Genomic DNA, 27,375 nt, shown 5'->3' with positions numbered 1-27,375 from the left:
AGGTGTATCGTTTGGCTTTCTCATCCTCTTCAGGTCAAGTTTTCTTGTCTTGGAAATTCGGTGCACTCCACCACTGTGAGGTATCATAATGAAATAATGACCAGCAAGGTCCAACTGGTAGCAGAGAAGATTGATCTATTTGAGAATGGGAAACGTTCACGCGTATTTTAAAATCCGCAATGAGCACAGGGACGTTTGCCTCAGTCCCGGGCACGAGTCTGTAGTCTAGGGTCAAGATTCCAATGAACGTTTTTTCCCCCCAAGAGTCTATCACACATGTTTTCCTTTAATGCATTGTGAATGTGAAACTTCACTACTGTAAATCAATCACTGCATAAAACCAAAGACCAAAAAGAATTCTAGCCATGAGATAGAAAACATAAGCCTGAAACAGTGACTTCTTTTTTTTTTTTAAGATTCACTAATGCTCTGATAATACTTTTGGTTTACTAATTTTTGTGAAGAATGATAAAATATAGACAAAACTGGGTCTCGTCAACAGCATTAATATTGAATTCAGTTTCCTACAAATAATGAGGGGGACTTTTGTTTGTTTGTTTGTTTGTTTAGTGCAAATTTAGAATTACAGAATAATTGGGCACATTGTACCCAGACATGCCATATTCCTACCTCAGTCCCACCCCTAGTATGAAGTCTTGTGTTCGTGCAGCACACTGGGGACAGTGAATGACTTAATTTACTTGTATTGATGACATTAGTACTGTCACTGCATTGAGGCTGTTCACTCTATGCAGTTCTGTGGGTTTTGACAAATGCAGGGCAGCACGTGTCCATCCGCCACCGTTAAGGTTATGTTATGTTGTGTTATGTTGTGTTATGTTGTGTTATGTTACCGCAGTAACATGCAGATGAGTTTCACTGCCCTCAACACCCTTTCCTTACTCGTCCCTTCCCTCCCTTCCTCCAAGCCCCTGGCCACCACTGATCTTTTTACTGCCTCTATAGTTTTGTCTTTTCCAAAATGACATATAGTTTGAATCGTACGATTTATTTTTAAGACATCTTTGCATGCTTTGTAAGGCTCAGTGTGACAGCAGTTGTTTAAAAAAAAAAAAAAAAAGGGAACAAAACTGACTTCCTAGACTTCATTTTGACCTTTGTTTTAGGGACACTGCTTCTTTTAGATCATTTGGCCAGGGAAATAGGATTTATGTGGCTTAGCATCCTTAACGCTATATTCGTGCCTAGCAAATGTGATGAGTGTTCACTGATTATGTTATGTGGTAAAACAAAATGTTATTTATTTGCTAAATATCGGTATGTTTACATGTAACACATAACACATTATGTTCATGTCCAGACATTTCTGTCAGTCTTTTCGTTGCTTCATTTCATTGTTTTAAAAAAAAAAAATGCGTTCACTGTATCTCCTCTGTCCTTCCCCACCCTATGGCAAACGAAGCCTCCCCACCTCCTCCCACCCCAACTTCCCAACACACACGTGCCCAGCTGGAGTTTCAGTTTGGCGGTCCACGGTTCACATAGCTTCTGATTGCTTTGGATAAATATTATGAAAGTCCTGGGAAATAAATAGGTCATAGAAAAGCATGACAACTAAGAAATAGGAAAATTTGAGATGAATTTAAATGTGTATTGAATCCTTTTTTAAAGGTTTCCATTTTATGGGTGGTGGGTGTGAAGGAGGGCACTTGTTACAATGAACACTGGGTGTTAAGTGACGAATCACTAAATTCTACTGAAACCAGTATTAAAGCATAAGTAAAATTTTGAAAAAAATTTTATATCTATCTATTTATTTATTTATTTTAAAGATTTGATTTATTTATTTGACAGAGAGAGACGCAGCCAGAGAGGGAACACAAGCAGGGGGCATGGGAGAGGGAGAAGCAGGCTTCCCAATGAGCAGTGAACCCGATGTGGGGCTCGATCCCAGGACCCCAGGATCATGACCTGAGCCGAAGACAGTTAATGACTGAGCCACCCAGGCACCACTGAAAAAATTTTTAGAAAGAAAAAAAATAATAATAAAAAAGATTGTCCTTTTCAATTCAAATGCAAAAGCCTAAAAAACGTAAATGTAATAGCACATAGTCTATTATGTTACGTGTATGTTCTGAATTTTCTGAAAGAACCAATCACGTCTTAAACTAACACTTGAGATACTGAGGTAACACAGTCGATATTCCTTCAGCTTACCCTCCCCCCGCTTGCAGTGGATAGCTCATTTGATACTTTCTGAGCCTAGGTGCATATCGTCATGATAGAATATTTCCAGTTATTTCCTTTTATTCTCTCATCGGTAGTTTTAGAGGGATGAGAGTTTATCTCTCCTTTTCTTTAGTATACTTTGCTTTCATTTTTTTGGAGGGTGGTGAGTCTTATAAATACACACTTCGGGGCATCTGGGTGGCTCAACGCATTAAGCCTCAAACTCTTGATTTCAGCTCAGGTCCTGCTCTCACAGCCCTGGGACCATGCCCCGCTTTAGGCTCTGCCCTTATGGGGAGTCAGCTTGAGTTTCTCCTCTCCTTCTGGCCCTTCCCCTGTCCCTCCCCGCAAGAAAAACACATTTATGTAGGTGACCACACACACACACATGCTCTCTCTTTCTCTCCAAAATAAGTCTTTTAAAAAAAAAAATAAGGACACAAATCTATAGTATTTGCATTTAAGAGTTTGCCCTTGAACAGGTGGACTGAAACAGGGAGATCACTGGGCCGAAAGCAAGACAGACGATGACCAAAAGGGCATGTGTAAGATGAATCTGGGGGAAAAAAAAAAAAAAAAGCTTTCCTTTTTAGGGTGGCTGGGTTACTCAGTCGGTTAAGCATCTGCCTTAGGTTCAGGTCATGATCTCAGGGTCCTAGGATCGAGTCCTGCATCGGGCTCTCTGCTCAGCAGGGAGCCTGCTTCCTCCTCTCTCTCTCTCTCTCTGCCTGCCTCTCTGCCTATTTGTGATCTCTCTCTGTCAAATAAATAATAAAAAAAAATCTTAAAAAAAAAAAAAAAAACAAAGAAAGGATTCCACGCTAAAATTCTACCCTTGATTACTAACCACTCAATTCTTGCTACAACACAGATGGACTATTCAATCTCAGGGTCAACTTAGTGCCCCTGTTGTTGTTTGTTTATACCAAAGCCCACCAAGATTTTTGTCTGGGAGTAGTGACTGTAGCCGAATTTTGCGGTTGATGTCCTGATGTGGAAACGATGATCAACACTTAATATATTTGACATCATTAAAAGAAACAACACCCCTAAACACATGAGAATAATTAATTTCATGAAGTAGCTCGACTGATTTATCGTGAAAAGAACAAAATACTTCATGAAGAACATGCTATCATCAAACACGGTCTTGATTTTTCTTTTTTCTTTTTTTTTTTGTTCCTGTATTAGATAGATCTAGAGTTCTAATTTTAGAAACAGTGACTACTTACACCACAGATTTATCTCTCCTACCTATCCAGATTCCCACATAGGTTTACAAACCAAGGGCTGGGATGTAATTCATCACTGTAGAAACACTTCATAATGTAAATCATTATATACATATGATCTTTCCAAAGGATTACATATTATTCCTTGAAAGGGTAATGACAGAAATTTTTTAATAAAATGTCTTAACAAATTACTGCCTAAATATACATCAACTGCAACAAGATAAATGTAACAATATACTTAATAAAATATGTATGTGAAAATCTATAAAGATAAATACAAACAGGATTATATGGTCACACAGTCTTTTCTTCAAAACTCCGAAAGCCAATTTTAATCATAATATCCACTCAATAAAATATTATACATAATAGTCTAGTGAACATATTCCTTTCAGTGATCTGGGGATTACACGTGAGCATTCCTAACAAGATAAAGCTTTTCCCGAACAAATATTTTAAAAGGTAACTTAAGCTTTAGGCGTTTTGTTGAGTGAATATAAAAATGAATCTAGAATTTCCTAATGCCGGTACCCATAGTACTGGATGTGTCTCCTATAGTCGGCTGTTATCAGCAGCTGAATCTTATTATGCTCTGGCAACGACTAAAAAGTGCTTTTAATATTGGTCATGTCTTTTAAACACTTGGTAATCTTAACAAGAGAGGAAAAAATGTCTGGACACAATCTCATCTTTGGAAAACCCGCCAGAGATTGTTATGTGTAGTCATGGTTGAGGGCTGCTTAGACAGTATTCTGTTAAGTGTTATCCAAGATTTACATGCCGTCTGTTTCATCTTTAATGGCCCCGGGGATTTTTAGAGAAGCAGAGCATTTACACACATGTGCCACACGCGCACACACACACACACACAGTATGTCCCAACTACCCACTTATCTAGCCACTCATGTACTCACCCAGCCAGCCAGCATTTAAACAAATTATATCTCATCTTATCTTTATAAACTTGCTGAGAAATAATCTCATGGTAGTTTTTAGAAAAGATTATAAAAGTCACCTAACATTACATAGCTCATGGTTTAACTGCTAGGATCACCTTTGCTTTATAAGCATGCAGTGTGGTTTTTATAAGAAAGAAAATTCGATTTAGACACAAAAGAATTTATGACTTACCCTGTCACTTACTAGCTGTGCCGTCTTGGTATATCATCATTAAAATTCTCTAGGTGTGAGTTTATCTACCTACAAAAGAGCAATATAATTCCAAACTCATATAATTGTTTTATAGATTGTATTAAGGGTATTAAGTGCTTTTAAGTAATACCGGTTAGGGTGGGGCAGGAACAAATGAGCTCCCCCTATCAGAACTAAATATTCCAGGGGGGCCTGGGTGGCTCGGTCAGGTGAGCTGCCAACTCTTGATTCCAGCCTTGGGGTGCTCAGTGGGGTGCCTGCTTCTCTTTTTCTCTCCCTCTCCTGCTCCCTTAGTTCTATCTCTAAAATAAATAAATAAATCTTTAAAAAAATAAATAAATAAAAACCCAAAAAAAACAGAACTAAAAATCCCAACACAACCTAATCTATGACTCTGATTCTCAGAAGTGACTTGACTCAATGCACTGCACAAAAGATATTCTGATGCGGGATTGCAGAAATGCAACCACTATATTGCACAGGTACAGTGTTCACTAATCAACCAACCAGATATATACACAACAAAAGTAGCTAAATAAGTCAAAATAGTACAAGACTTTTAGGGTCCACGTGATTTTAAACAAACGCATCTCTTAAAATATAGAAGACAGTCATGTGACACTGTTTTGTTTTTTTTCTAAATTTTCTATTTTTTTGCTTATCTAGATTGACCCATAGGATGATCTGTAAAGTGGACTACATTTTAATTAACTGGTTTCATTTGTTAATTCCACAATATAAATGACCTACACCAATCCACAGTTCAGCTTTATGACAATATATAGTTATGTTAATTATTTTGAGATGCTGACCAGTCTTACCATGGAATGAAACAGCACAGCATTATTTTCTTCTTGTGTCTCAAAGTTTATGTCAGTTTCATTCTCTGACATTTTTTTGAAATGTTGAAAAAAATTCAACATTTTTTTTTTTTACAAAAAGTGATTAAGGAAATGTACTGTGCACTTCATGTAAAAAAGGAAATAAGCTCTATCTATGATTCCATATCCTCGATCATGGAAGTTTTAAGTTATACAGCATTATTTTAGATGGAAATACATTTAATTAATGAGCTACATTCTTTTTTTTACACAAAGCACAATGCTGAAGGCAAGCAAGAAACACCTCTGGCCATTTTGCTCTGAGTGTATATGTCACCAAACAACCACTTGTGAACAGGGTATACACCGTACTTTCGTCTCTGTTTTATTTTACTAAAAAGGAAAGCCTATTTTTCTTTTTTTTTTTCCAAGATTTTTTAATTTATTGACAGAAACAGAGAGAGAGAGAGAGAGAGCGCACACACACAAGCAGGGGGAGCAGCAGGCAGAGGGAGAGGGAGAAGCAGGCTCCCCACTGAGCAGAGGAGGAGGCTCCATCCCAGGACTCTGGGATCATGACCTGAACCTAAGGCAGATGCTTAACCGACTGAGTAACCCAGCCACTCTAAAAAGGCAGCGGCTTAACCCACTGAGCCACCCAGGCGCCCCCTTTCTTTGTTTTTTAACAGAAGTTTCTCTATGGTGCTTAAAACTTCTCACTTCTCTTTCTTTCTTATCTTTTCAGCATTCCTATCCCTTGTGTTTCCGGGTGGCATGCTGTGTCTTCTCTCACTTTCTTACAGGCATTCCTCGTTGTATCAGCTTTGCTTTGTCATGCTTCACAGATAGACTGGTTTGTTTTCTTTTTCTCTCTCTTTTTTTTTTTAAGATTTTATTTATTTTGACAGAGAGATAACAAGTAGGCAGAGAGGCAGGCAGAGATAGAGGGGGAAGCAAGCCCCCTGCTGAGCAGAGAGCCCAATTTGGGGCTCAATCCCAGGGCGCTGAGATCATGACCTGAGTCAAAGGCAGAGGCTTAACCCACTGAGCCACCCACGCGCCCCTGTTTTCTTTTTCGTAAATCGATTAGAGTTTGTGGCAAACCTGCATCTAAGCAAGCCTGTTGGTGCCATTTCTCCAAGAGCATTTGCTCACTTTGTGTCTCTGTGTCACATTCTGGTGATTTTCACAACATTGAAAACTTTTCATTATTATTCAGTTTGTTATGGTGATCTGAGACCGGTGATCTCTGGTGTTACTATCGTAATTGTTTTGGGGCACCGTGAACTGCACCCATATAGGACAGCACCCTTGATAAGGGTTGTGTGTGTTCTAACACCCCCCCCCACCAGCAGCTGTTCCCCATCTCTCTCCCTCTACTTGGCTTCTCTGTTCCCCGAGACACAGCAATGTTGGAATTGGGGCTAGTTAATAACCCTAGTGTACCTCTACGTCTTCAAGTAGAAGGAGCAGGCATACATCTCTCCCCGTCAATCCAGAGCTAGAAACGCATAAGCTTAGTGCAGGAGGCTTGTCAAAAGCCGAGACAGGTTGAAAGCCAGGTTTCTTGCACAAAACAGTTAGCCAGCTTGTGAATGCAAAGGAAAAGTTCTCGAAAGAAACTGCAGGTGTGGGCCAGTGAATGCACAGGTAGGAAAGTGAAAACAGATTTATTGCCGATAGGGAGAAAGTTTGAGTGCTCTGCATAGAAGATCAAGGCAGCCACAGCAATCCCTTCAGCCAAAGCTCAATCCAGAGCAGGGCCCTAACTCTTGAATTCTATGAAAACTGAAAGAGGTAAGGAAGCTACAGACGAAAATTGAAAGCTACATTGGTTCATGAGGTGTAAGGAGAGAAAGAAGCCATCCCCAGAACATAAAAGTGAGAGGGGAAGCAGTGATTGCCACGGAGAAGCTGCAGCGAGTTCTCCAGAACATCGGGCTTGGATAATTCATGAAGGTGGCTACACTGAACGACCGATTTTCAACCTAAACAACCTTCTGTTGGAAGAAGATGCCATCTGGGGCTTTCACAGCTGGAGAGGAGAAGTCAGTGCCTGGCTTCAGAGGACAGGCTGACTCTTTAGTGAGGAGCTAACGCAACTGACAACTCTTAAGTTGAAGCCTATGCTCAGTGACCATTCCGAAAATCCGAAGGCCCTTGGGAATTCTACTACACTACTGTGTCTGTGCTCCGTAAATGGAACAACGAAGGCCGGATGACAGCCCCTCCGTGTACAACATGGTCTCCTGAAGCTTTTAAGCCCCCTCTTGAGACCTACTGGTCAGAAGAAAGATTGCTTTCACAGGATGACTGCTCATCGACAGGGCACCTGGTCACCCAAGAGCTCTGAGGGAGATGTGTAGAGATGAATGCTGATTGTATCCCTGCTAACACGACATCCGTTCTGCAGCCCGTGGATCAAGGAGTCATTTCAACTTTCACATCTTATTATTTAAGAAATACATTTTGCAAGGCTGCACCTGCTGTGGACAGCGATTTCTCTGGTGGATCCAGGCTAAATAAATCAAAACCCTTCTGGAAGGGTTTCACCATTCTAGTTGCCCACACATTCGTGATTCATGGGAAGAAGCCAAAATATCAACATTCACAGCAGTTTTGGAGGAAGTTGATTCCGACCCTCATGGAAGTTGATTCCGACCCTCATGGATGACTTTGAGGAAGTTGATTCCGACCCTCTCAAGTGGAGAACGTAACTGCAGATGAGGTGGGAATAGCAAGAGAACCAGAATTAGAAGTGAAGGTTAGCATTTTTTTTTTTTTTTAGCAATAAAGTATTTTTAAATTCAGATATGCACATTGTTTTGTTAGACGTAATGGTATTGTGCACTTGAGAGACTACAGCTGTAATGTAAACATAACTTTTCGAAGCACTGGAAAGCCAAAACATTCACTTGACAGGCTCTGTGGCAACATTTGCTTTATTGCCACGGTCTGGAGCTGAACCCACAGTATGTCTGATGTACGCCTCTAGTCCTTTTATTTACTTTCTGGCTGCTCCAAATACCTCTCAGTAGATGTTTCCGTCGGTCTCCCAGAGCTCTTGTTGTCGCTCTCGGCCGTGCGCTCTGTCCCGTCACCTCACTGCCGCTGCATGTATGTGGATTCTTACCTCAGAACCGATGCATTTCAATCTTCGCCTTTCTGAAAGTCAGGAAATGAATTCCAAATGATGATTTCGGGATCTAGTCTTTCAGGTCTTTGCTCTTTCCTAAAAGAAGGAGCGGAAGTGGGCCACAGATGTTTCGAAACCATTTTGAAGTGGTATTGCTAGCTTCCCACCTGCGGATGTGCGGCCCGAAGCTACAGGGGGGCTTTACCTGCCGCCTCCCGGTGGGAGAGATGGCAGAGATGGGCTCTGAGGATGTAATGTTATGTCAATACCGTAAACAGGTGAATGGTACAATAAAGACTTTGTTCTCTTTCTACTGACGAGACATCATTTGGGGACATCCTGGTTGCATTCCACCTGCTACGTGGGAAGAAGGAACCGACACATGCCTCTGCGATGGTGGTCCTTGTAACTTCCTGCATAATGTGGCCAGCGTTCCAAAGAAAACGCGTGTAGTCCTTGTGTTGGATTTATCCTTGCTAATTATCATGACCATTTTCTATATTTTGGCTTAAGCTCCTGTAAAAGCTAAGTAGTTCTCACGCGTTTGAAAATAACCTGGAGACTCTTAATATTTGGTCCTTCTTGGCTTTCCTAGGATATGCAACAGAATTATAAGAGGGACACTCTGCTTCTGTTGTTATAAAACAGTTTAAGGAATAAATTTGTTTCTGAGGGAGGGAATAAGCAGATACAAAAGGTGAACTCCTGTTCATAATCTAGAAGTCGAAGCCATTCGCAAAGCTCAGTGACACTTGATGTCTCAGAAGCCATCTCTACAAATAAGCCCCATCTTTCTCAGCTCTTATATTGTCACAGTCCGTTAGTCTTTTGTTTATATTATGATAATGTTGCTACAGTGATGACTTACACCTCAGCCCTCAGTTTGTAAATCTGCATAGAAACCTTTTGTCTAACGAGACAGAAAAATCGCTGTTTCCGAAATTAGAGTTCCGGATGTAGTTAATACAGTAGGAAGAGAGAAACTAATCAAGCCTATATTTGAAGTCAAATAGTGTTTTGTAACATGTATTTAATGACATATTTTATAATTTTAATGACAAATCACTTGGGATATTTTATAAAAGCAGCCTCAACAAAGAATTTCTATGTGAGTATGACACACTAGTAAGAAATATTTTAGATTGTTCTAAGAAGAAATTAAATGATAATGCTGGGAATCAATTGAAATACTGTTCTAGTTAGAAGAGTAGATAATGCTAATAGGTTTTTTAGAAGTAACCTGGTTTATGGTATTTGTGGGGGTTTTTTGTTTTGTTTTGTTTCTTAATGTCTGAAAAGATTTAAAGAGTTATTTCTCAGTTTCAATACAAAGAATGAAATCTTGGCACTGAGAATTTCATGCAGTAGATTGGATGGTTTATTTTTATATTTTCTAATTCTCTTCCTTTTTGTGTGTAAGTAACCATCTTAGCTTAGGGGAAAAAAAAAAAAAACAACAATAAAACATCAACCCGTTTCCCTTTTTAGTTGATCTGGTACCATTGTTGACTTATTATCTTGTTGAATAGAATTCCCTTGCACTACTGCCTATTGTATGTTTTGAATGGAGCTATAATTTATATTCTATAAAGAAAGGTTTTAAGAAACATGTTTTGTTCCTTTAAGTGTATGCTCAAATTTTAGGGGGAATAGCAAACTAAGATCTTTTATTAAACAAAGAATGAAATGAACCAATTTAATATAATTTTAGACATTGTTGTTCTGATGCCATAATGAAGCTGAAAAAAAAGTTTTTGGTCTTTGTATAATAGAACATCAGTGCCTATGTTAGCCTGGCCAAATTAGATATAACCAAAATAATCTGTCACAGTCTAATTTTCAATGGTAAAGCTAGCCTGGCACATGACAATAAAATTGTTAGGCCATTTTGTTAGGCCTTGGAGGTGGGCATTCAATGAATACTTGTTGAATTTATGAATGAATAAATATAAGGATAAATCATATTTTTATCTGGTAATAAAAATGTTGAGTCCATTAGTCTGGGTAGAATCTTGGATTTATTATTATTAATTATTATTTTAAATTTGCTCATTAAAACTAAAAAGAATAAAAATAAACTCGTACAAAATTATCTTTATGTTAAGTTAAATAAAATATTCATAAACAATTTAAAATTTTCAGAAGAAGTCTTTTCTAAAATTATTTCCTAAAATGTTTGTTGTGGTAGTTATGTATATTATTTTGAGAAGAAAAATGTTGCTATCACTAGGAGTTAATATATAAACCAATTGTTAGAACACATTTATATTTAATAATTTAGCAATTGTGCTCCTTTTCAGTGCTTGTCATGAGAATGATATGGGAGCTCTTGCACCATATATGAAAATTGAAATATAGTGATTTTCCCCAAAATTATTGCCAGGTACTTTTATGCCTCCAGATTATGATAGTGTTGAGTGAAGGTTAGAATCACGAAATTGTAGAAGAGCAGAGCTGGAAGGGGTGTTTGAGTTTATCTTGTCAAAATTCCCATCGCTTTACAACTGGGGAAAGTGAGATTCACAAATGCAGAATGGGTCAAGCCAACAACATGAATGCTTTTCATTAGAATAGTTATTTTAAATAAATAAGCGGTTGTATTTATGTAGTTTTAAGTAGGTAATGCTAGGTAATGCTTTGTATACTGCCCTTGTCTTTTAGAGATCTTATGAACAACTGCTGTTCATTTTGGGGTTCTTGTGGCCCTTTCTCCCCTCCATGGAGTACTTCTTTCACTGATTTTAACAACTGTGTCTGTCTCTCCCAATAGGATGAAAATGTCCTTATAGGAGAGGCCTTGTCTTGTGCTGTTTTGTACTTTTGTACTCTCAACTCTAATCACGATGACTGTCACAGAGCAGATCTTCAAATATTTGGGGAATGAGTAGTGTCTCATAGCAATAAGGGAAAAATTAATAAGCACTCCAGTCATAAATCTTGCCATCTCTTCGGTATGTGATTAACAAGGATCCGTATGTGTCCCCTTTTTCTCCCCACAGTCTCCAAACGTCCACAACTACCCCGATATGGAAGCTGTTCCCCTGTTGCTAAATAATGTGAAAGGGGAGCCCGCGGAGGACTCGTTATCTGTAGATCACTTCCAAACACAAACTGAGCCAGTGGACTTGTCAATCAACAAAGCCAGGACATCCCCCACCGCCGTGTCATCCTCCCCGGTTTCCATGACCGCGTCCGCCTCCTCACCTTCTTCAACTTCAACCTCTTCATCGTCGTCTAGTCGTCCAGCCTCCTCCCCGACCGTTATCACATCAGTATCTTCGGCATCATCTTCGTCCACAGTATTAACTCCAGGGCCCCTTGTAGCCTCCGCGTCTGGGGTGGGAGGCCAGCAGTTTTTGCACATCATCCATCCCGTCCCGCCTTCGAGTCCCATGAATTTACAGTCTAACAAACTGAGTCACGTTCACCGCATCCCCGTGGTGGTACAGTCGGTGCCTGTTGTCTACACAGCTGTGCGGTCACCTGGAAATGTGAACAACACTATCGTAGTGCCGCTTTTGGAGGATGGGAGAAGCCATGGCAAAGGTAAGGGACCCAGTCGAAGCCTTGATTTCTTTCAGCGTGAGGGCTGACTGTGCCTTTATTCAGTGAGCTGCCCTTAAATCGTGTGCAAGCACACCACATCCAAAGAGGTTCTGTGCACCACGCAGACGTGAGCTGATGAGCACAGTTTAGGGCGAACCAACCGCGTGTTGGCATTGGTATTTGCTTCCGTGTTCTTCAGTCTATATTTTTACATATCGAGTCATTTAGTGTTGGAATTCAAATGTCTTCCTTTGCAAAATGGTGTTTACCTTCAAAGGCTCAAATGGATAGGATAATCTGTATTTAGCATAACTGCTTGTAAGTTGAGTCGCCAGTAAAATAATTCTGAAGTTAGGTGTTTGACTACAAAAGTCTCATGTGGCTTCAGGTCTTATCTTAGTGGAAGTTACTGTCATTTTAAATACTGGTATGACTCGGTATGATTCAGTATTTCAAAATACAATATTAAAATTTCCTTCCAGGATTTAGAAGGAAATGCTTTGCTACATAACTCTATTTAATAATATCTAGTTGCCTAATTTTGTATATGGCAGTTATGCAGTTGATCATGAAGTTGCTTTCCTACTTCTAAGCTCTTTTTTTTTTTCCCTTCAGTTTTTACTACAAGGAATTAAAGTAGCATCACAATGTCGATTTGGTCTTCCTTTATCATGAATCTACAAAATAAGCCACCCTGCTGTGGAAATGGAAAATGCCCATAATCATTGACTTGTTCCCTCTAAAACTAAATACTTATGCATGTATATTGTCTTCAGGGCCCAGAAATGATGAGGGTTTAAGATATGTTGTATTCCTTTTGCGTTGATATCATATTACTACCGAGGCCCATCATTAAAATATGATTGATGAATACATAAACACATCGCCTTCTCATAAAATGTTAGTAAGCCTGGATTTTTATAATCCTATAAGGTAGGATTCAGTGCCTAGAAACAACAGTTGATTGTGAAGTTAGAGAGATTTTTGCAAACTGACTCTACAAAACTGCATCCTTCTTTGGCAAGTTATTGTCTTACTTGCATTGAGTTTCTTCATAGCTCACAAAATGAATTGTATCTTCTTAGTATTACCAAATGAAAAATATCACATGATTTATAGCACTAAGAGGTTTTAGTGTGCAGACTTGGGATGTAGCGTTCTGTGCTTAATGTGGAGACCTCTGTCTTTTGTGCTGTTTTGGGCAAAGGCCCTGAACTAGTCCCACCACCATCTGAGTGACCAAGTAGACAAAAAGGAGGTATGAAGTCGTCTTCTCTTGGATTTTACTTTAGTTGAACCCTCTCTGATGTTACTAACACTTCTGATCAAAAGGAGCTAACCGATTTGAATAATAGCATCACTGCAGGCCACGTCATGTGATTTTATTGGGTTAGGTATTTATTTTCTTTCATAATTTAAAGATGTGTTCACAATTTTTTTAAGAATTAGGAATTAACAAAGAGCAAAAGTGGAAGCTTGCGTATTGCGTTACTTTATCTGTATATGTGTATACCACAGGATACAGTCCTTGTACCATTCCCCTCAAGAGAGGTACTGCTTTAATTGTGAAGATGATTGACAAAGACTTTAAGGTTGTTCACGACTTTTTTTTTTTTTTTTTTTACAATTTTGATGTACTAATGAAGGAAACAAAAGAGATACCTCTTTTATTTGACATTATCTATCTTCTAAGGGAGAAGTTATTTTTATTTAAGGGGATTGATATTGAAAGCATATTGCCAAAATTTAATTTTCTGGAAACTATGTCTCTGCCAAAGAACTTTGTTACGACTCCTGCTGTAATTTGCTCTCAAGTGTGTTTGTTAGTTTCATGCCATGTTTTTTATTCAGCAGTTTTCTCATGCCCAGAATAAAAACTGAAACCATAAATCCCCTGGACTATGATATGGACATTAGGAGCAGGAGAGTCAGAATCCGGAATCTTGAGTTAGGCTTAGTCCCTTCACTTACAGTTTTGGACTGGGAAGTGTTATTCAAAGATTAAATGGGGATAATAACATGATCTATCCTTGAAGATTATTGAGGAGATTAAGTAAGAGCTTAATGTCTGGGTTAATCAACTATCAATAAAATGTTTGCAGTTATTTATTATTATTTATCTCCTTCCCAAGGTACTTGAAGCAGTAATGTTCAGAAATTTTTTCTCTGTCGTATAAAAACAAAGTTGGAAGGAAAAAACATACTGAATTTACAAATGAAAAACTGCTCCCAAGAAGTTAGTACAGAAACGCTTCTCGAAATTGTTACTACTGGTTATAAGGGATGAGAGTTTACTATGAGAAATTATCTGGAAACATCCCATATTTTCCATTTTTATTAGTTTGTATTATGTTTTTATAATCACCATATTATACAAATATTGCTATAGCATTTTATAAGTTTTTTTTTATTGTTTAACTGATTACTTAGATGATGGTAAAAGTGTCTAGTGGAGGAGGCCTGCCTACCTCACAGAATGAATAAAAGAAAGGGCATTTCAGTAATTCTTCAAGTCTTTATTTTGCACATGTGCAGCTGGGCACTGGGCCAACAATGAAATGGCTAAGTGATAAAGGGAGCCCCTATTCCATTCCCATGTTGGACTTGTATATCTGATATGGATCAGCAAAAGAAAATATGATAGGGGAGTTGGGTTTTCAAAATGCTAACAATAAAATTATAAAACTAACCCATATAAATGCAGATGAATGTACTGGCTAATTATTTTTAAAGTTGTTATAACACATCTGGTCTCTGGTAGATAAATCGTTTACCTTATCTGTCATGTACACAAAGACCTGTGAACGTACCCATCCATGTTTTAAGATGACGTATCATGTGAATTGAGTCATTTGTCCATTCAAGTATTTATTGAGCATCTGTCATGTAGTGAGTATTTTATTGGTCCAAGGATACAGTGTTGAACAAAACAGATGCTGTTTCTGTCACAGGGTGCTCATAGTCTACTGGGAAGTATAGACATTAAACAAACAAACAAAAAAATCATATAATTAACTGATAATTGTGGACATTCTGTGCTTCAGTTGGATTAAAACATAGACTACACATGGATTTTTGCTGAGACAGAGAGTTTAATTATAATTGCAGATGGACAAAGTTGTATTTGATAAAAGTATTTTCACATTGGTATTATATATGGTTAGAATGTTTCCACGATGATGCTCAGTGGGGTGATTAGGGTTTGGGATGAGGTAGAGTGAAATGTCCACATGAGTGTGCTTGACTAATGACAGAAGGAGGTGAGAAAACTTTCCAGTGAGGATAGAAACTCAGCCCATTCATGTGTTTGAAGAATATTGGTCTAAAGGAATGACAAGCTAGGTCTGTGCACTGACATATCTCAGTTCGGCCTTGAACGTGATATGTGATCTAAAGAAAACAGCATGATACTCTGGACAAACACAACTTGGGCTAGAGCTACAAGAGGGAGGATGTCAGAGAAGGTCTCCCAAGGAAGACATTTTCCCTCTTGATATCAAAAGGACAAAATGGCAGTTAGCCCCCAAAATGGTTGTGCTGAGAAATGGGAGCTCTCTATGTAGAGGGAACAGCCAATGGACTGATCTGGCCCGAGTTTTGTTGCTATGTCACCTGAGACACATTATTTATAAACAAGACCCTAAAGGGATTATTTGATCTTATAAAGGAGTTTCAGTCCAGCCTGGGGAAGTTTTTGGTAGGTTTCCCAGGAGATATTTTCATTAGTTTTTACAGATACTTAGTAGCAGAAAAGCGTAGGAGTTATAACAGATCACAAGCAAAGTTGTTAACGGTTTGTAATTGCCTGGATGAAAGCAAGTTTTGGGATCTCCCTCCCTCCCTTCCTTCTTTCCCTCCTTCCCTTCTTCCTGTGGACATACTATATGCCAAGTAAAATTCTGAGAATTGAGGTTCCAAGATGAGCAAATGTCTACTGTAATGACCTTACAATTGAGGCAAGCAATTTATGGCAGATGGTCTAAGAGCTATAATGAAAAATAAGCCATAGTAAGGGAACGGGAAGTCAAAAGACAGGAGTGCAGTTTTAGGTACAATCTGGCCTACCTGAAATGTACGTTACGATAATAATACCTGGGGAAGACCTTTACAGAAAGAGAGAACTGGAAGTTCACAGACCCTGAGGCATGGAGGGTGCGTGGTTGGTGTGAGGAAGAACTACAGGGCCGCTGGTAGAACAGGAGGGGAATGAGCGATGGGAGCGCAGTGGGATGTGAGGCCAGAGGGGTGAGTAGGACCGAATCATGTACGGCCTCAAAGAATTTGGTTACATTGTTTGTTTTTTTCCTAGATATGGTGGGAAGTCACTGAACTGGACCTTTGGGCAGGAAAGTGACATGACTACTTTTTACATTCTTCCTTTCACAAGAATCACTGAATCACTGCTTAATAAGGACTGAGAATTGGGAATCTGGCGGGGTGCAGTTCACTGGTAACCGTGACAGTGTGTCAGTGGAGTCATGGGGACAAAGGACTGACTGAAGTGAGTTTGCGTTCAGCTGGGAGGTGAGGAGGGGAAGACCGAGAGTCTAGGCAGCTCTTTGGAATAGCTCTGCAGGAAAGAGTTGTATAGAGAAATGGATGGCGGGAGAGCCTTTTAGGCTCTCAAGGGAAGGATTTAAAAAGAGGGAGATATTATAACCCATTTGTATGATATCAAGAATAATCCAATAGAGAGCTGAAAATGGGTAATTCTAGAGAGGAAAGAGCTGTAGAAGCAAAGTCTTTAATTGCACGTTCGTTGCTTATATGATACTGTGGAAGTAACCTACATCTCGCAGTAATATATCGGAATTCTAAAGTCAACTTAATAGATTGACAAAGTTTTTAGGGAAAAAAAAGAGACACGATGGCAAGTTAAAGGAAATACAAAAACAGCAGATAATCATCTAGGGTTGATAATGAAAAGCAAACAAATTAATGTTCAATAAAATTGGGTCCATTGAGAGTTATAAAAGTGATACCAGAATTAATTCATGTAAGATCAAACATTTCTCATTCATCACCTAGAGGAAGGGATAGAGTAGTTGAAAACAAAATAAACCCAAAACACTTTGCATTGGTCCTTTAAAACTGTTTTTTATATCTGAGTATTAATGAATGGAATGTTTTAGAAATTCAAAATACTTAAAGAGCAACACCATAACCAGTCTGTGGCTATCCAGCTGATGAGCTAGGAAAAAAAAAAAAAAGGACTCATTTCCTCACTCCAATTTGTGAGCTGTTCTTTCTCCAGGTAGCTGAAGGAATAGTCAGTCTCACCTTGATGCCTAAGAATGAGGCTCGAGCAAGAACATGACTGATCAATGGCTTTGGAATAATCAGAACTGAAAAAGCCTAAGGGCAGCAAGGGTGGTGTTCCTTAACCACCATCCCATTCTTCTGTCCCTGTGACTGTTGTAAAATGGATTGCCTAGAGGGCCGGTGTTCAGCTCCAGGTTCCTATATAGCCACTTTTTCTTACATGAAAATGCAACCCCAGCAGCCTGGTCTACCAGAATTATATAAAACATGTTTATTGCATTAAGACTCTTTATTATAATGGTGTCATACTTGAAAAACAACTCCCTATGGGTTCTGAGTGCATTATTCCAGACTTAAAACAATTATGCTGTTAGATCCTTGAGTAGAAAGTACTTCTTTTCCCCAAGATATCTGACGAGAGCATGTTGATACTGCTGTTAAGAAACCAGCCCCATTTGGGCATGTAATTCCTTTGGTCATCTTTTTTAAGAATGTTGTGGGTTTTTTTAAATTATATTTAGATGAAGTGAAGAATCCTCCAAAAATATACCTTATTTTCATAGCGCTCATTCAGGAGTTTCAAAGGGATGTGGTCGTGGGCAAATTTGAAATACTCACACCCCATTTTCTTTCCTCCAGGCTGTTGCTTTTCTCAGCAGCCAACAGGAAGAAGCCACAAGTGTATTTTTAGTCCTGTGCCATTTCTGTTTGTGAAAGGAAATACGGTCATTGCAGTGATCGCCGCAGTGCTGGCTGGAGACGAGGGCTCTAGCTCTGGCTTCTCCTGACCGTGGAGTGTGGCTATGGTTTTGCCTGCGAGAAGCTCCCCCCTTTCAGATCTCTGCTTCCTCCATTGTCTTCTGCTGTCAGCTCTCTCACTTGTGGGTGTTAAGGATGCCTCATTTCAGGTGATGTTCCTTCTGTCACCGACTCATTTCCTCTGTCTCCCTTACACGTGCCTGTCCTCCTTCAGTTCAGCGTTCAGTGGAATGCTGGTGTCATCCGTCCGTATGACAGGATAGCCCCAGGCAGCCGACCTCTGCTTAGGTGTATGGTTGTCTTTACTTTTGGAGTCATTGAACTACTACTACAGCTTCCTTTGGTAAATTTATTCTTTGACTTATGCTCAATTATGAGAATTTCCAAATATAGTTGACATTTTAGGCCTCCATTTGGTTTTTGTTGATAAACCATTTACTTTCTTATGTTCTTTCATTAAAAAAAATTTTTTTTAATGCTGTCTTTTGGGAAGAGGGACTGGAGTGTTGCTGACTTTGGGTTTACACTTCTGAACTACGGACTTGCTAGGACTTGAGTGTTTCAGTACTGTCATCATAAAGCAAAGGCAGGAACTTGTTAAAGAGTGAGAAAGCCAGTTAGCTAAAGTTAATGAAAAATGGAGTTTTAAATAAGAGTTCAGAATACTTTATGGAGAGATGCATGGGGCACTTGTTTGCATTTACCTGATTCGCAACAAGGAGAAGAAATTTATTGGTGTCTTTTCACTTCTGGACATGTACAAGAAATTGAATAGCTTCCTCCCAAACACTGGCTTCTTGAGTTCTTGTTCATCTGCAATACCTTCAATTTGTTAATTTCTCTGCTTCATCTAGCATAAATTGGTTTAGTTCAAAGATTTGATGATAATAACTGGCTCAGAGAGGAGACAGAAGTTACCTGTATTGTGCTGAGAGAATTAGCAGAGAAGAGAAAATTCTAGATCAGCCCCTTGTAAACTGTACAATGTCAAAGAATGAGTTTAATTGGCTTCCCCACTACACACAGTTAAATATTAAATAAAAGTACAAAGCACAAAAAAAGAGAAAAAGAAGAACATAAGGACGGTAGATGGAATCCACATTTAGAGAGAGATGATACTTCACTCAGAAGTAGATATTACTCAAGGAGGAGAAGATGTAGATGAGGAAAATCTATTTATTAGAGAAAGTAGTTAAATAAGAGTTTAACAAAATGGCCTCTGTATTCATTCTGTTGTAAATTGTTAGCCACCACACCAGTTTAACTTGTTGGAAAATTTCCTCCTATAGTTAAAAAAAGAATGAATTTATGTATAAATAAATATATGCTTATAAGTGATATTTTACTAATATTCTGATGTAGTTGCCACATTTTCACCACACCTGAGATAAAATTATTGTAAATAATAAATATAAAAATTTAATTCTTGCTTATATATATATTTCACATAGTACAGGTGCTATTATGCCATAAGGAAATTTTTACTTTACCTAATAATTGCAGGTATTTATAGAATTATTTTGATGATATTTGGATATATATGTGAGAGACCTTTGGAAATCTAGCGTCTCTGTATTAAATGAGCATTTGCATAGCAAATGAGCATTTTATCCAATGAGTCTTAAGACCTATCGGAGCAAATGAAAGAAGGAAGATTGTAAGATCCAAGAGGGAAACTCAGTCTTAGAATCATTGCTAGCATTATTTTAAATTAGCCTCTTAATTATTTACAACTCTCTGGCTGCGCTTTCTGTTCCCTATTTGTTCTTATTCCCTTAACTCTTTTTCTGTTCCAAACTATTGAACTATTGAATTATTTTCTCAGCTTTTTCTCTTTGCCGGTTTTCCATTGTTAGTGGAGAATTTAATTAACTGGTATTCTACTTTGTGTTCTTTAGAAAAGAACAAGTTGATAGTTGTCTATCTGAGAAATAAAAGAAAAACTATCAATTTACAGAGTCACCGTCATATACTTGATTTTTTTTTTTTTTTTCCAGCCACCTTTACATGGAGGGAATTGTGCCCTGATCACTGGCCAGTTCGTGTGTTTTTCATGAGCTGGTGGCTCCACCATCTTTTTTCTTCTGTTAATTCATTTATTCAACAAATAATCCTTGATCCTATGGCCAAGAGTATCCCCTGATTTCAGCTGTGGAGATTTTTTAAAAATAAAACTCCACTTAAAAGGTAGCTTTAGTTTACAGTATAATGAAACAATATTGTTCATACTCTGGGATTTTTTCCTGTTGAATCTTAAAATCGATTTGGTAGCTTAAAATGGGCAATTTGAAAGAAATTAAATAAAATTGAGACTTTTTCTGAGTATATCACTGAAATAAGTATTACATAGTGAAACTTTTGTTCGGCAACCTATTTATTGACATACATGCAAATATGGTACTGGGAGAGAGAGAGAGAGTGTATACTGAGTCATGCTGAAATATGCATTTCTTGCTGTTGTTCCTGCCCAGAAAACCTGAAAAAGGCTACATTGGAGTTCTCACCCTTGCTTCAGCCCCTCCGTCTTCCCTTTCCTTCCTGCGTCTTCCTTTCCTTCCCTCTCAAAGATCCGCCTTGGCCCCACCTTTTTTCTCTGCCTTCTCACTCTTCACCTTCCTTCCGTTTGCTTATGTCTCCCTTTTCCTGGTTGGCCTTCTCTATGTCCCTCCACCCCTCACCATTCTACCTACTTTTGACTCTCAACTCCATTTTCTCTCTTGTGTCTCACCAAGTCTCCTCTCCTAGAACTAATGGAATTAAGCCACTTGTGTTGAAAATGACAGTCTTTGTACTGCCATCTAGTGGTAGAATTTTAAAGCAAAGCAAGTGTCGGTAGTTTAGTTTCTCCCATGGCTTCCAGATTTCCCCCACTAGCTAGTTTAGGGTTGTAAGGTAGTACAGTGAATATGCCCTATTTACTTGAACCTAAATTTGAAATGTAACTTACCTGCTTCATTTTTAGAGCTCTAGTATATGAAACACACACACACACACACACATATATATATATATATTTGTATATATATACATATATATTTGTAATATATAAGTATATATATGTGTGTGTGTGTGTTTAGAAAAGACTATATTTAACTTGGACCACACACACACACACACACACACAAATGTATAACTCCTACTCATTTGTCCCACTTTCCATCCTGTATATTTGTATGTTACTTCTGTTTAGCAGAAAGAAAACATTACTTTCTGTGTATCTGTTCTTGTTTTTTTTTTTAAACCATGGTTTATGTTTGTTGGATAAATAGAAACATATATGCCAACTTTTGGGCTAGCTAACAAGTGTTGCTGAATGTCATTGAGAAAAAATTAAAGATAAATGGAGACGTATTCTCCACTCAGCAAGAACTCAGAAAGACAGAAAACAGGAGAATTTGGTGAAACTGGAGTAACTTGGAGAATTCCAAGTTATTCAGAACTGCCTCCTTGGTTAGCTGGGGGCTTATGAGAAGGAGGTTCAGTAGAAACAGGGTAGCATTAGAAAGACAATCTCATGATATATGGGTTTCTCAGTTTCCTGGGGGAAAGAAAGACAGTGGGAGAGTAAGCTCCTCTGTTGACAAAAAGTGTAGTTGTTGTAAGTGTTATAAATGTTTACATAAACAGGGGTGCCTGGGTGGCTCAGTGGGTTAAGCCTCTGCCTTTGGCTCAGGTCATGATCTCAGGGTCCTGGGATTGAGCCCTACATCAGGCTCTCTGCTCAGTGGGGAGCCTGCTCCCCCTCCCCCACCGCCTGCTTCTCTGCCTACTTGTGATCTCTCTGTCAAATAAAATCTTAAAAAAAAAAAAATTACATAAACATATGTCTATATGTAGGATACATCGTTATAAATCTCTACTCCAAGATTAAAATATATTGGGGTCTCCCCAAATCCCTGCAAGCTTCAGTAGCTACTGTTTCTCCAACTCATAGCATCGTGCCTGACATTGGTTAATGCTCAATAAATATTTATGGGTTGAAGATAGGAACAAATTAGTAAATTAATGTATCTGGTACAGGTACAATGTTTCATATGAGATGCTTGGGAATGCTGTGGCAGTGTTGGTCTATAGACCTAAACTCTAACCTTAAACGGATCTTTCTCTTACATGGTAAAGGAGATGAAACAATGTAACATGATAACCAGCAAGGCTCCTCATATCCTCAGTTTGGCTCCTTCCATCCCAGTCTGTTGCCGTTTTACCAAATATGTCTCATGTCCTAGCTACAGTTTCCATTGCTTTTCATGATGACTCTTCTACTTTTACCCATAGACTTTCCTTTTCCTGGAAGACCCTTTCTTTCTCTGGTAAAAGACCTGGGGGGAAAAATGGCTTTTTTTTACCCTACAAAGGGAAATACTGCATTAAAAGGCAATATATGAACTTTTATTTCTGTGTGTATGTGTGTGTGTGTGTGTATAGGCTCAATATATTTGGCTCAATACATAATATGTAATATATAATTATATTATAATATCTATATCATGCATTGTTTTATTGCCTTTCAGTGTCTGGGACACAGTGAATACTAAGTGTCTGCAGAATGAATGAAAACTATTCCTCCAGCTGTTAACTGTTGGATGTCATTGGGCCATCTGTAATTCCCTGGCATTCTTGCGTGCATTGTTTCTGTTTTATTTCATGGGACTTAATATTGAAGAATGATATTTGGCGGTACATTACAGATGCTTGCTATGATTTAGATTATAATCGTCTCTGGAGTTGAACCCCTGTGGGTGAAAAGTATTCTTATGACTTTGAAAGGGTCTTAATGAAAAGATATTGCCGTGTGAAAATTATAGTCCTTATTTATCCTTTCAACCCTCAGGTAAAATATTTTACCTGTGAAACTAGGATAAATAATGGCTTTGATTGGATTCAGGCAATTAATAGAGTCTGGTATAGGCTTCTTATATAACAGTAACACCAATTTCCTTTCCCAGTCAGGGTGAAACAATTATGCCTCCTACCCTACTCCAGTTAACTGCGTCAGCATCATAGTACCATAAAATCTCAATAAAATCTGAAAACTGTGGAGTATGGATAATCCCACTATAAATTGTAATAAAAATTACCCCTCCAGACTCTATATTCTCTCCATTAAGTTCATAGACACTGTCTCTTTGTACATAAAGTTTTATGAAATAAATCGACCAGTTCTCCTGTCCTTACTAGATAGCAAGCTGTTTTGATTTAAAAGCTGATAATGGTACAATCAGATTTTGGTGTTTGCAGTGCATTTTAAAAACATAAATTTCATCTAACGAACCTTAAGTAGAGGGAAAATGCTACTTTTATTTGCACTATGCAGTGAATGTCTCTTTGTGAGAAAGAATAAATGACATATTTCCCATGGTGGGCCTATTTGTTGCAGCCGTAAAATAAAGATTTGGTTTCCTTCCACAGACCTCTAATCTTAAAGGTACATGAAGCAAACCCAAGCACAAATCTGAAAAGAGCTCTGTCTGAGTCGTTTTCAAATCTTCTGTGTTTAGAAGGAATTGTCAATTTTGTGATTGCATTTTTGTCTCTCCGCGCTACATCCAAGGGCTCCCTCATCATCTCTGGTGTGGCCTTTGTCAGGAGTGGGTGTTTTAAATCAGTCCACTATAAACACACAGCCCTTTAAAACAGAGGAACCCTTCTAGAGACCTAGGTTGTAAATCCTCGGAGAACATGAATTAGACTCTAGAGGAAGTCATATGTTATAATGAAGGTAGAGTAGGTGGCATTTGAGGTTGAAAGTTAAAGAAGCATAAGATTTTGCTACTCAGAGGAGGGAGAAGTATTCCAGACCAGGAAGAGAGTGAACAATGAGGGCTGAGGATGGAGAGTACATAAAGAATGAAAGATTGTGTGGTTTTCACTGAATTGTAGGCTCTAACGCACTCACACACACATTCACTGCATAGAATGTAAAACACAAACTGCTTGCATGATATATACTAGGAATCACTTACAGGAGAGGGCCGGAGATCCTTGCCCTGAAAAAGAATGCCTTTTAACTCTTAGTTTGGGTATACTTCTTACATTCTTTCAGAAAATGATTTTCCAGCTGTGCATAGAGAGAAACTAGTGAACGAGATCTGCAAAGGAAAAGGAGCCAAGAGGAGTAGATCTCCATTTTTTATTTTATAACTTGGGTCCCCTGGAATGTTGTCTCGTTAGATGTTTTTATGTTTTCCCAGTAGCCGCAAAAATTGTGGAGCATTTCACTTTCTGTATTTTTCCTTACTATCAGAAAACAGATCAACTGATTTTGCGTTACTAGGCTACAAAAGCTCGATACTCCCTCTCTGCTATCCCCCCTGCCCAAATTAGGAAACTCCCTTTAGTCAGTAGGCTGAGCGCAAAAAGTGACAGCTAACAAAGAAGGTGTCAAAATTATTATTAAAATAAGACCTCGAAAAATCATAGCAAGGTCTTTTGGGATTAGAGTAAATAGGCTTACACAGCTCTTTAGTCCTTGGAGATAATACTTTATTACAGCACAATAATTGCTTTTGAAATAATGACCATTAGCAATGAAAGAAAGGTTAAATTATGGTCAGTCTATTTGAAGTAGGCAACAAAGAAAGTATGTAATAAATCTAATACAGATATTTATTAAAAATCATTCAAATAATTAACCTTTATCGAATGCCTGTATGTTCTCTGTGCTTTACATACATCATCTTCAAGTCTTAACAATAACAGACATATGGGTGTTATGGCCTTTTTTTACAGAGAAGGAAACTGAGACCCATGTTACTTCCTCTATTCCTTGTAAGGACAGAGCTTCTTAGTGATAGAGTCTTCAGTAAAAGCAACATTTTTTAATACTCTAAATCCATTTGCCATACTTGGACTTGATGTTTAAAGGGGTGTGCCTTAGTTATGTAGAAAATTTGTCAGGTTTTTTTTGGTTTTGTTTTGTTTTGTTTTGAAATTTTGTCAGTGTTGATCCAATTCCAGATTTCTTCAAATTAGATATATTGTATTTTTAAATCATTTTATGTTATTGTCAAGGTTTAAAATTCGTGATATATGAAATTTGTATATCTGTATCTGTCTTTCTATCTGTAAATTGCATGAAGTAATTCTATGTTGCTAAATATCGGCTTTATGGTACCGTATTATGTATTTCCATTTCTCCAGCGTCTTGCAGCATTAAAAACAGCCTGAAGCTGTAGCTTAACATTTGTAGGTGTAGGGAAATTTTGTCAGAGAGTGGTTCACTGAGTTTCAGGGATCGACATCTGTGTCATTTTTAGACATATCTGGTCTCTGCCTGGAGCTCTCTTGAGCCGAGAATTGGTTGGACAGACATATACAACACAGACGTGCCTGTTCTATCTTGCCTCATTTGGGTAGTGGTTATTTTCTGAAAAACACAAGTGGAAACCACAAAGTAAAAACACAGCCAGCATTTATTATCACTGTTATAATTATATTTATTTTTCTTAGATTAATGAGTTCAATAAAATTCCAAGCACTAGCCAATAGCTAATAATCATTATAACGTTACAGTTTTAGAATTATCCTAGATTATATAGCAGATGTTCCAAAATGCCTTCTTTAAAATTGGAAAATAAATTCCATAAAATGTGTCTTTGGTTATAGAGAATAGCTTCATAGTAAGATCTGACATTTTCCAGTTTTCGTTTCTCTTCGGAGTCTCAAATAGTATCTTTTCTGTGTTTTTGTAGTTCTCATGTTCTTACATTTGTCAAAGAGTAAAATACCTTATAAGCTGTCCAAAGTTGATTGGCATCGTGATACGGGATAGCAGATTTTTTCCAACACGTTCTCAAAGTCATGGCTATAATGAAATAGAATCAATGGATTCATCATCCTACAAATGAGCGCTAACTGGTGAGGCACTGCTTGCTTAATGGCATTGTTGTACCCATTGGTATAATCTACAGTAATCAAGGTACTATAACCTCCAATTACGTGTTTCATTATCTCATTATCCACCTTGCAAGTAAAATAACTACTGACAGGCCTTTTTCTTTCCTTCCTTGGCCACTTGTGATCATTTTTTATAGTAATCATCATCACAAGCCCCTCACACTGAAAAATACCCCCCCCCTTTCAATTATAACTTAAACCAGTTTTAACTGTATAGTCTTACATATCTGATATAAAGGGAAGATGACAGCTTTTCAGTTTACCAGTCTAAATAAGCCATTGGATGGTTTATGGCTATTTTTCAGTGTTGGACTCTGTATTTCTAATTATGGCAAACATCAAGAGTAGAATTATCCTTACAGACAGCAAGCACAAGCCATCATGGGCTCATATTCTACTTGATAAGATTACTCGTACCATATCTTATTCCAGAGGAGATGTAAGGAGTATCAGCCATATTATTGCTATATGCCAGTGGGTGGTTTGTTTAGGGAGATCTTGCATTTTCGTAAGGTACAAGATACAGTGGCCATATCTGGGCATGGGAGAGTTTGCTCGAAGAAGAGCTTGGTACCATGACTTATTTATGCATGAATGTATCAATACACACATGAACATGCACAGAGACATGTGTTCATATATATTCACATTTTTAAAAGGATACTACCTAGAAATTGTCAGACTTAATAAACTGACTGAAATTAGTTGATTCATTATCAACTTATTCCCTATATTATACCATTTAAATAAGGGAAAGTTTTCATATTTAATATTTAAACAAATGGGATGATTGTGGCACCCGTTTATTTTCTTTCTTGCTTTCTTTTTCTTTTATCAAAACCTTGGAAAAAACCTTGAACCACCAGTACTCTTACTGAACAGTAATAAGAACATTTGAAATATTTTTATTTTAAAAAAACTTTAAGCCTCATTTTTTTAACCTTTTACCTTATCCAGGAATTTCCCGGTATTTTCCTTTCTATTTATTTATGCATTTGATTCAGTGCACATTTATCATTCAGCCGTCTTCTGTACCGTGCACAGATGATGCCCAGAGAAAGCTCATAGTTGAGTGAATGGAGGAGGCAAAGCAGCTTTCCTGAGAAGCATCCTATAACACAGATAAGTGTAGACTCCCAGAGGTAGGTCACAAAGGAAAGAGCACAAAGCTCAGTGCTTGGGAGGGGTTGGTGATGATTCAGGACAAGGATTCTTCTTACAGTAAAATGTTTACTTGCATTATCCACATAGATATGAGGAAGGAGAGGCAGTTATTTTAAAAAGGTGAAAAATCCTAGAAATATGAAAGAACACAGTGCACTCTGGTAGAGTTCTTGTTGGCCAAGTCTGTAGTAAGTGAATGCTACAGGGAGACAGA

At 38.1% G+C, this 27,375-nt stretch overlaps 1 protein-coding gene across 3 annotated transcripts in view; it reads left to right on the top strand.

Moving 5' to 3' along the window:
* Window positions 1-27,375, top strand: part of KLF12 (Kruppel like factor 12) — a 612,181-nt gene that overhangs the window by 458,764 nt on the left and 126,042 nt on the right. For all 3 annotated transcript variants that reach the window (XM_044249872.1, XM_044249871.1, XM_044249873.1), the window contains one exon: window positions 11,534-12,080. In XM_044249872.1, the coding sequence (XP_044105807.1) occupies window positions 11,534-12,080 (547 nt within the window). The remainder of the gene's footprint in view (window positions 1-11,533; window positions 12,081-27,375) is intronic.

This window comes from Neovison vison, chromosome 5 (genome assembly GCF_020171115.1).
Source record: "Neovison vison isolate M4711 chromosome 5, ASM_NN_V1, whole genome shotgun sequence".
Lineage (NCBI taxonomy): Eukaryota > Metazoa > Chordata > Mammalia > Carnivora > Mustelidae > Neogale > Neogale vison.
This window is presented reverse-complemented; position numbering and strand designations above follow the sequence as displayed.